Below are 10579 nucleotides of genomic sequence, written 5' to 3'. Positions count from 1 at the left end.
CTTTATACTTCCTCCTCTCTCTCTCTCTCTCTCTCTCTCTCTCTCTCTCTCTCTCTCTCTCTCTCTCTCTCTCTCTCTCTCTCTCTTAACCACTCACTCTCTTAAACACTCAAAAGCACTTACTTTTGATACTCAAGAGTTTAAGTTCAGGATATAGTCATATACTTGATTTTATTTTACTTATCGCTTAACTCAAGTTAATCTAAGGTTTACATGGTCTGTTAATAGAAATGCATCACAAGATAATGTGCATTTCATGACGCAATGCATTTTGTGTGTAGATGCAATCTTCAGAAACAACTTTTGTAGTGTGACGAATTCACAAATCCAACAATAATGTCAATAAACTTAAAAGCTCATCATTTATTCTCACATATTTCATTTTATTTTGAGCTATAGGATATTTACATTTCAGGTGTGTTGGTTTGGATTAGGTTCACAAAACTGGAAAGGACAATAAAAACAATCAGCAGTGATTCTCAGCATTGCTTGTCTAATGGCATGTCATTTACATATATAGATTATATCAAAAGTTATAAATACAATCATTTTACACTCACATTATTTACATTTTAAGTTGTAAAATAAGGATTTTAACCGTTTATCCCTCACATTTTGCTGAGTTCACTATTTTCTCCAGAACCTTTAATCAACAGTTTTAAATATTTATATATTATATTTTAGCTCAGTAATGTAACTTCTGTGCCTTCTTGCTAACTAGTTATAAAATACTCCTAATGGCAACATGGTTTAACATGAACCCTTCAGACTCTCTGTGATGACTTATTGTGAATATAAACTTCCTCAGGCCCGAGGTAGCTGTAAAAAGCAGGACGAGAACATCTCAGGTCAAATCCCGACGTTAGAGTATTAACTCTCATCTTGGTGTGAGCTGCTGGAGTCTCTGTTTGTCTTCTGACGTCGGGGCGTCGCTGTGAATCTCACCTGTGGAAAGTTCAGCTCCACTTCACCTTCACAGGTGTGGTCGTCAAGTACATTTGGAGATGTTGGTGCATGTGCAGTTGCATTACTAATGTTTTCATAGTCCTGCAGGCTCTCTGGTTCATCCTAGGGTGAGAGCGTAGGTAGTTAATCCATTATTGAGAATGTCTGGATGTAATGCACATTAAAATTCATACAAGACTCACATCTGATTCTTTTAGAACTTGCAGACATTTTCCTTGATTTAATTGTATTGATTGTTGCACAGAATAAATGGGTGAAGGGGAGGTTTCATCTCCTGACGAGTTTTGTTTCAAGCAGCAACTGAATCGCTTCATTCATGCTCTCAAATGGATGCTGTACAGGTTGTCTTTTAACTAATGGCCACATTATACTGAGATAGAAGTGTACTGATAGACAGCTACTGACAGGGCAAACAGTGAGGGCAGGATATGGAAGAACAAGGAGGGAAAAGCAACAGCTTGAACAGTAAAAGACACATCTGCCTGTAGAGCCAGATTTATACTGATGATAGAAGATGGAAGGCAGTAGCTCTACATGGTCAATATGAGAAGTTGGAGATATCCTGACAGATCATTTTATTAATAATTTTTTAATCTAATGTGAACATGTGGCTTTTTTGTTTCAGATCCTTGCATCGTGTGCTCTCAAAATATAACTAATAAAACATTCTTGGACTCTGGAGACCTTGTAATATCACCATTAAAACATATTTGATAACATATCATTGAAATTATGACATAATTAAGAGTATTTAGAAGAAATAGTAGTTTTACAGCTGTAACCGGTCAGTAGTGATAAAGCAGAGGCTTAAATATCCTGAATCTTATGCATAGAATCTCCATAATCACTGTTTACTATGATGTCCAATATACAAATAGTCAATTAGAAATAGATTTTGAAGTATAAAAACTGGTAGTTAAATAATATAAAAACATATATTGTGCTAAGATAAGCACTTCTGTCCTTATGTTTTCAATAAAGAAGTAGAGTAGAGGCTTAAACAGATGTGTCATTACCGAAAAACCAGAAGGGAATTTGGTGTTAGTGTTTCCTTGTTGAACAGATTTCCTCCAGTATCTGAAAACATAGAGGGACATGATGTGGTAAAACAAGCCAGACCATCTCTGAAATGTATTTATTGAATTTGATCAAATGCACTTCTTATTCATTCACCTTAAATTTACGACAATTACACTGATAATCATCAGGAGAAGTAGAGCAACAACGAGGAACCTCAGGTTCTCCAGATAGTCTCCTGTGGTTAGAAGAGAGAGAGCATTATATAGACACTGAGTTGTGAACATGTAGATTTAGTTTCAACTTTATTCGATGTGCAGAGATTTATTTCAGACTGAACTAGAAATACTGTACTGCAGCTGTTTACCTCCGTCAACCAAGATTCTGATGAGGCCACTATGACCTTTGACCACTGAGAGTTATTCACTTCAAATCTTTGAGTTCTCATCGAAAGTAGAGGAATTTCTCTTATGGTGGTTTTGTAATATGTGTTGGGACAGTGTTTCTGTGAAACTAAAGGCCTACTCTTAGGCTTACATCTTCTCTTCGCATCCAAATCCAACGAGAGCAGCGCAGAGGTGCAGCTTCCAACTCATCTCTTCAAGGAAACCTCCTCTCAAATAAAGTTCTTCCAAACTCCTAGCAGCGACTCGATGTCCTGCAGGTAAGATTCAACCAGCAACTGAGCCTCAAAGCTCGACAGAACCGTGAATGCAGAACCTTACGACCAACCAGAAGACTTCACACAACCGGCAGGACGAACTGCTCACTGCACAGCAACTTTCTTTCCCCCTTTCCAAGGACTGGTAACATAATCTGGGCTTAATAATTATACTAGGCTAAGCAAGACTGTTTATTTGATTCTGTGGGACGTTTATACATTTGATATATGTTGTGATATTGTGGTTATAAGTTATTTGAAAGTTAATGTTAGTTAAGCTCTTCACAGGCTTTCTCTCTCTGACTCTTTCATTCTCTGATTTAACATCTACACACACACACACGCATATCTCCTCACCTCATTAGCTCAAACCCCCGCTACATATCGTAAAACCACTTCTGAAGGAAGGGGGGCCGTTAACTAGAGGGGGGGCAAGTAAACATTTTGAAAGCATGCTAAGGAAGGTGTGAAGTTTTAATTAAGCCACCATCTTTGGAAGCACACTGACTTACATAGGCACAGACACACTCACATTCACATCTTTGTTTAGTGAGTAATTTGTGTTTTTATACTTTATTAAATTTATTGTAAATATTGTTCTTTCCCAAATGTTCTTTCATTAATGTTCCATGAGTGAATTTTGCCAACCTCTGTCAAGAACTCCATATAACCTTCACTGTTCATTATATAATCTTCAATAGTAAATATTGAGATTTCTAATTGAACTAGATCTAAATGAGACTGATCTTAATCAATAAATTGTTTATCTTTTCCCTTCCTTTGAAGGGTGGTGCCCCGCGGTAACTAGAACCAACTAAAGTTATGATTTAATATTCATGTTTTAAATTTTAATGTTTTATATTTGATTTTGATAACCACATTAATTGAATGCCGAAAGCCACACCATCTTATTGTATCACTTTAACGCATTATTTCACTACATATGACTTTCAAGAGGCAAAAAACTTGTTTTGTGAGGCCACTGTGACCTTGACCTCTGACCTTTGCTTACCAAATCAAATCAGTTACTCCTTGAGTCTAATTGTGTGTTTGTGCCAAATGTGAAACGATTCCCTCAGGGGTTACGTGGATATTGCTTTTTTTCAAGGCAAAAATATACTTTTTGAATTCACAGCTTTGTGAGGACACAGTAACCATTGACTGAACATTGTCACTAAGTTTTATGAAATTCCCTCAAGACCTTCTTGAGATGTGACGTTCACAAACACAGGACGTACGGACGGACAACCAGAAAACATGATCTGATATAAACCTCCCACATGTCTCCTGAGAAATAAAACACACAGGTATAAGGCCTTGAAATCCACTCACGTTCAAACAAGTGGACGGGATCAGAAAAACGTTGATCTACTTCATTTTCTGCGACGCAGTAGTAGACTCCTGACTGGTTTGAGTACACTGTGTGGTTTTGATTCTCAGACACAATTTCATCATTTTCCTCGCCCTGACTCTTCCGGTACCATGAGTAGTGTTGGACTGGGGGAAAGCTGTGACTGAAGCAGCTCAGCATCACGGAGCTCCTCCCATCAGGCTCCTGCTTCTCTGCCGACTCCGTGATGTGTGTGTGTTTTGGAGAAACTAGCCGGGAAATTCAGGAGAAAAGACAACGTCATTTTCTGAACATCATCAAAAATGAAACGCGGATAACCCAATAAATAAAGTGACATTATTGCTGCTCTTTAAAGCCAGACTGAGAAGAATGGGAAACTATAAATGGGAGGATAAAACAGACAGGCCTTAGAATCACCTGGTGAAACTTTCAACTTATTTTCTCAGCAATTTCTCTTTGAAACAAACTACAGCCACTGATTTTAGGTTACTGTTCCTTTTTTAACTTCAATATTTTTGATCAGGTTTGCTGAACGTTATTTTGAATGATTTCTTTTCATAAAGTCTATCTGCAGTAGATTTTGAAGTATAAAGAACTTGAAATGTAATTAAATAATATACAAATCTTTTGTACTAAGACAAAGTTTGGGAACAGAGCTTTAGAAACAATAACCCTGAGGCTCTGAAACACCCTGAATAGCTTAAAACTAAAACTTATACTTTTAAATTACCTCATTCACTGATGTAGTTACGGTATTTATTCTTTTATTTATTCTTTTCTGACAGATTTTTAATTTGTTTTTAAATCAATATTCATATATTGACCTGTATTTAATTTATATTCAGTTCCAAGAAATGTTGGATAAGTTTAATGAATACATTTATTTACACCATTGTTAAAAGAACGCAGTAATGTTTTCATCTTTTTGGAACCAGCACGTCTGTTCAGTATTTACTTTATACACAGTAATGTAGAATATATCCTCCTTGTTTATCCATTCACCATCACAAGTGCATCATTCTACTCACATCTGACTTTAACCTCAGCTGGCTGTGACTTTCCACTTCCAATGTCATTGGTGGCTTCACAGCTGTACAGTCCACTGTCAGAGGGACTGGCTGAATTCACCCTGAAGGTCTGAGTCTGAGTCTGTTGGATGATTTCCTCTCTCCCATCAGTCGTCTTCCTCCAGGTGACAGAGCTCACTGGTGGGTTGGACTCGGCAGAACAGTTCAGTGTCAACAACGAATTTTCCTTCACATCAAGACAAGGATTGGCTTGAACTGTCAAATTTTTGGGACTGTCTGCAGTAACCAAAAATACAGAAAACAGAGAACTGTCAGATTGAACCACTGTCCAATATAATGTTCTTTACAGTATAGAATGATCCTGCAAAATATATGTTTTTTATTTCATCAGGGTGTAAATCAAGGTAAGTTTGGAGAAAGTGGCCTAGGGAGCACAATAACATGAAAACCTGTGAAAACAATTCATTGCATTACACAATTACACCACAAATTATAGAAAAAAGAAAACGTATAACTGCTTAAAGTCACAGGGCTTCATATTAACAGAATGATAATTTACTCTGGTGGTTATAGATTAAATTACTTTATATAGGGTCTGGTAGTTTATTGATATTTTCTAAACTCTACAGAACTTAATCAGACAGACACAATTACTTTAGGTCATTCATTTCTCAGGTGCTATTGTTTCAACTGTCAGAAGTAATAGTTAATGGAAAAGTACATGAGAAAAACTACTTCTGCATTGATACATTTAAAAAAGAAAGACTTGGTTAGATCTGTTTGCTTGAAAAAAAAGCCGCAGGTGAAACACTCACATTTCACCACCAACTCCTTCCACTTGCTGTCCTTTGAGCCCTCAGTGTTCTGGGCACGGCAGACGTACCAGCCAGCGTCAGCTGAAGTCACAGTAAACGTGTGGGAGAAAGAGTTGTTGGGTCGAGAATTAAGATTATTTTCAGCGATTACAAAAGCCTGATATGTGTTGGTCCTCATCAAGGTGAGAGTTGACTGTGGGAAACTTTCAACAGTGCAGCTGACGGTGGTGGTCTGACCTTCTGTGACCTCAGAACTCATAGACAGTATAGGTTCAGTGGGCGGGTCTGTAGAGAGGAAGCAGAATCTTTTTCAAAGAAGGCACATTATGATTTTTTTGTTTTTCTTCCCTCTAGTGTGTGTTGCATAGGTTTATTGTAGATGTAAAAGTTCTGCAGAGCAAAAAAAAAAAATCTGACATTTCACACACAAGCTGGAAGCAGATGACCAACGTATTTGAATTCACTTGAAAATCACTGGAAACATCATAGTACTTACACAGTACTTGTATGCACACTGGTTGACTCTCATCCCCTCTACCAATGCGGTTTGAGGCGCTGCAGCTGTAACAATCTTCATCTGCTCTTTGTATTGTTAAACTCAGCTCTCGTCTGTTTGTCGGCTTCCACCGTGAGTCAGTTTGTTGATATTTGCTGCTGGACCAGGAGTAAGTCGTCGAGGCAGGATTGGCATCGGTGTCACAGGTTAACGTGAGAGAACGACCAACTTTCACTTGGTTATTAGAAGAGCCACTGACAGAAATGCTCGCCTTCTTCGGCTTATCTGGAAAAAGGACCCAAGTGAAAAGACCTTTATCTCAACAACAGGTTAATCTGAATCAGAAGATTCTTTAAGGTTAATTCACAACCCAGATAGTATACGGATGTGGGTCACTTCAGGCAATGACCCAGCACTTCTGGTCTTCTCGTGGCCCAGGACAAATCTGAACCAAGAAACTTGCTATGTTAGAGACGGTCCACTAAGAATGTAATATTGTGAATACTATGCAGAAGATTTTACTTCAGAATTCAAATTAAATTAATACATGAATGTGAAGGAGGTAAAATAACTGAAAATGAAAGACACGCCACATGCTGATGTGGATTTATCCAGAGCAGACTGGTGACACTGGTGGACATTTGAGGGTTGTGGGAGGATGGAGCCAATCCCCAGCTGACTCTGGCTCTGAGAGGTCGCCAGCGTATCACAGGGAAGACATCCAGAGACAAATATCGATTTACACAATTTAGAGTTTCCAATGAACTTCATCACAATCTGCATGTCTTTGGACTGTGGGACGAAGCTGAAGTACTGGGAGAGAACTCATGCAGACTGGGAGAACATACAAACTTAACAGAAAGATCACAGCAAAGTTGGGATTCGAACCAGCAGCCTAATAATAATAATCATAACAGCATGGTGTATTTCCTAAAAGATAGGACATCAATAAAACGAATTCATCTACTTACATTTAACAGGGACTTTAATATAACCTATTATGTAGCCGACTTGACTGGGAAACTATGTAGAGTGAAACTTTAGCCAAACTGCTCTAGAGTCATAACTGATCTAGAAGACTTCAAACCATCTACTCAAAGTGAAGCCAAAGTGTCTAGATCGCCACCTGGTGCCTGACTCTGGTATAAATCTCACCTCCTGAATTTTTGTGAATGGAACATGTACCAAACTAAAAAGTCAAAATACACATCAGCTTAAATTATCTTAAAGATGAATTCTGTAGTTTTTATCACAGGTGTTTGGTCAAATGTAAATTTTCATGTACGTTTGGTTATTAATTATATTTCCACCTGGAGGAGCCTTGGTTGCTCGAGGCAGGAAGGACACATTTGTCCACTAATTGTAATTTTATGCATATTCAAAAATATATTTTAATATTCAGATTTTTATTATACATACATTCAACAGGACTTCCAGGCTTATTTGTAGAAACATCTGTCGATGAAAACAAAAGTGGAGAAGTTAATTAATCTTTAATGAAAATGTTGGAAAAAATATAAAACATTGTTTTCAAAGTGCAGAAATAAAATCCTTACGTTTTATTAGGGCCAGAAAAACCAGCCACGTGACTGTCTGAGCCTCCATCTCATGTGGGACTACAACTGGATTTCTGAAACAAATATAAACTGATCAGTGGTTTAAAACATCATAAGATCACAGAACTTTCTCTTTTTAGTGTAAAACGTGTGTTGAAAGTTTCATTTTGTCTCAAAATTTCCTTCTTCCTCTTTCCATTTGTTTTAGGGACATTTGGAGTTATCTTTGTTTTGTTCCTCATTTCACGATGGTTGTGCAATTTCAGTTTGAAATCACATAAGTCACCTGATCTCTACGCAGAATTTGTCATTTATTAAAGGAAATAAATGTAATTATTTTAAAATGGAATATTTGGGCCACATGTTTTAGTTAATCCGAGAGTTCAGTTTATTTTTTCACTGTTATAACTAAAATTTGTTTATTTTTTAATGTATTTTGGCATAAGACACTTGTTTAAATCACTTGTAATTAAAGAAACCCCAGAACACATATAAAATATCTTGACTGCAAAAATTACAGTGTCTTTATTAAATTAAAATGTTTTAACCTTTTAGTCTGAAATATACTGTTTAAAAAGTCATATCTGGCACTTTGGGTTCATCTCAGTCTTCAGGGAACTACGACATCTGAAACTGATGTTTGAGTTTTCATTTGGTAAAAAATATTTCAACTGAATGGAAGAAAAAGGGTTTTAAATTATTGCTAATTTTATTAAGAAAAAAATCATCTTATTCTATTCACAAAAAATACAGTTTGTAATCAGCGTATAAACTGTAAATAAAACTTCTGAAACAATATATTTTACTCTAGATTAACATCATGAGGTGATAAATAACCATAGAAGCTTTTTCTTACCTCAGAGGACCCACTTGTATCAGTCTGTCACACACAGCCTCACTCCGAGAATGAGACTTTACAGAAAAAGGAAGTTTTCACACTTTGACAGGGGATGCAAAAAAAAATTGGCATCCCCTATCATGCAATCCAGTACTTTCATGAGACTTGATTCATAAATTGTCTTTCGTTTCCCTTCATTTGAAGGGTGGTGCCCGTGGTAAATTTAATCAATTAAAATTATTATTTCAAATTAATATTCAATATTTGTTTAACTATGGTAGTGCAAAACCATAATGGATGCATTGACACTCCTGGCCACTGAATATTTTGATGCTGTTTCCCCTTTATGTCCTTCTCTCTTCCTCGACTTTTCCTTCACCTTTTTTTTGATGATATTTATAATATATTTCTTGGCTTTGACTAATAAACTATAAAGAAGATTATTATATCAATCCATGTGAATTTGTACAACTAAAAAGTGTATTGTTGTCTTTTGGCCTCAGCCTCTACTGTCCCCAGCAAAGTGGGAGGACTGTCAGAAGCTGTTTAATAACTAGCATGGTTTATTTTCTCCGTAACAATATCTACACTGTTGCCCATATCTCTTTTTCACCATGTAAATGGAATAGAATTTTTAAAAGAGAAAGTAAAAAGTATATTGGGTCTAATTAAATCATTGATAGTTTCATGAATCAACATCCTAAGACCTCCTCTGCCCCTCATACACCTGAGCCACCACACAGTAAGATGTTTCCCAAGACTTATCTTCAGTATCACTGGTCCCCAAATGTGTCCTTTATTATCCAGTCTATAAAAATAATAAAAAGTGTAATTTAAAGTGTTGTGACATCTGGCTACTCTCTTTCTTTTTTCATCCTATTTCTCTTAGCAGGTCCTTCTGTTGAATCAGTATTATATAGCTGTGCTGTTGAATACAAAGACTGTTCTGATCCTGTTCAAACAATGTATAACCACATATTATTTGGCAATTAGAATGGAACTTACAGGCTCAAGGTAAATACACACCTAGCGGAGGTATCATAATAATATGGTATTTACTGTATAACACATTATGCTTATGTAGATGCACTGTTTGAGACACGTTTCTACGGTTTAATACAAAATGATGCAAACTCAAACACAATGGTAAGTCATTGATGCTATTGTCCACTGACATGGTTTTGAAGCTACTGTTAACCAATAGCTGCTCTCCAAACATCTTAAAATGTGTATATTCAGATCGGGGGATACTGCCCCCCGGCTACGGGCCTGGCTCCATGGCAACTAAAATACTTACTCATTGATGCACAATTATGAAAATTTAATAACGTATTTAATAATATCCTTATGTCTTGGAATTTGAACTTTTACTTTGGATACTTAACAGTTTAAGTTCAGGATATAGTCATATACTTGATTTTATTTTACTTATTCATTAACTCAATTAAATCTAAGGTTTACATGGTCTGTTAATAGAAATGCATCACAAGATAGTGTCCATTTCATGACGCAATGCATTTTGTGTGTACATGCATTCTTCAGAAACCCCTTCGCGCTGTGACATGTTCACAAATCCCACAATTAAATCAATAAACTTTAAAGTTCATCATTTGTTTCAACATAATTCATTTTATTTTGAGCTACAGGATATTTACAATTTAGGTGTGTGGGTTTCGATTAAGTTCACAAAACTGGAAAGCACAAAAAAAACATTCAGCAGTGATTCTCAGCATTTCTTATCTAACTGCATGTCATTTATATATATAGATTATATAAAAAGTTATTAATACAATCATTTAACTCTTACATTATTTACATTTTAAGTTGCAATATAAGGATTTTAACCGTTAA

The 10579-nt window shown here is 36.3% G+C and overlaps 1 protein-coding gene across 1 annotated transcript; it reads right to left on the bottom strand.

The window, feature by feature from the left end:
- Positions 1 to 5015: 5015 nt before the first annotated feature.
- Positions 5016 to 8778, bottom strand: LOC133013902 (B-cell receptor CD22-like). The gene is made up of 6 exons (XM_061080989.1): positions 8747 to 8778; positions 7891 to 7964; positions 7754 to 7789; positions 6335 to 6619; positions 5839 to 6123; positions 5016 to 5299 (listed from the first exon to the last, which is right to left on the bottom strand). The coding sequence occupies exons 2-6, from the start codon at positions 7937 to 7939 to the stop codon at positions 5016 to 5018; spliced, it is 939 nt and encodes a 312-aa protein (XP_060936972.1). The 5' UTR covers positions 7940 to 7964; positions 8747 to 8778.
- Between the last annotated feature and the right edge of the window lie 1801 nt (positions 8779 to 10579).

Source organism: Limanda limanda, chromosome 11, assembly GCF_963576545.1.
Source record: "Limanda limanda chromosome 11, fLimLim1.1, whole genome shotgun sequence".
Lineage (NCBI taxonomy): Eukaryota > Metazoa > Chordata > Actinopteri > Pleuronectiformes > Pleuronectidae > Limanda > Limanda limanda.
The sequence above is the reverse complement of the archived record's forward strand: the minus strand, read 5'-3'. Positions and strand labels throughout refer to the sequence as shown.

Bases quoted from the DNA above. Each gene is read 5' to 3' on its own strand.
- LOC133013902 (XM_061080989.1), bottom strand. From the start codon at position 7,939: ATGGAGGCTCAGACAGTCACGTGGCTGGTTTTTCTGGCCCTAATAAAA. The intron at 7,790-7,890 runs GTAAGGATTTTA...TTTCATCGACAG, and splicing joins TTTTCTGGCCCTAATAAAAC to ATGTTTCTACAAATAAGCCT. The intron at 6,124-6,334 runs GTAAGTACTATG...TCCTCTCTACAG, and splicing joins AGTGTGCATACAAGTACTGT to ACCCGCCCACTGAACCTATA.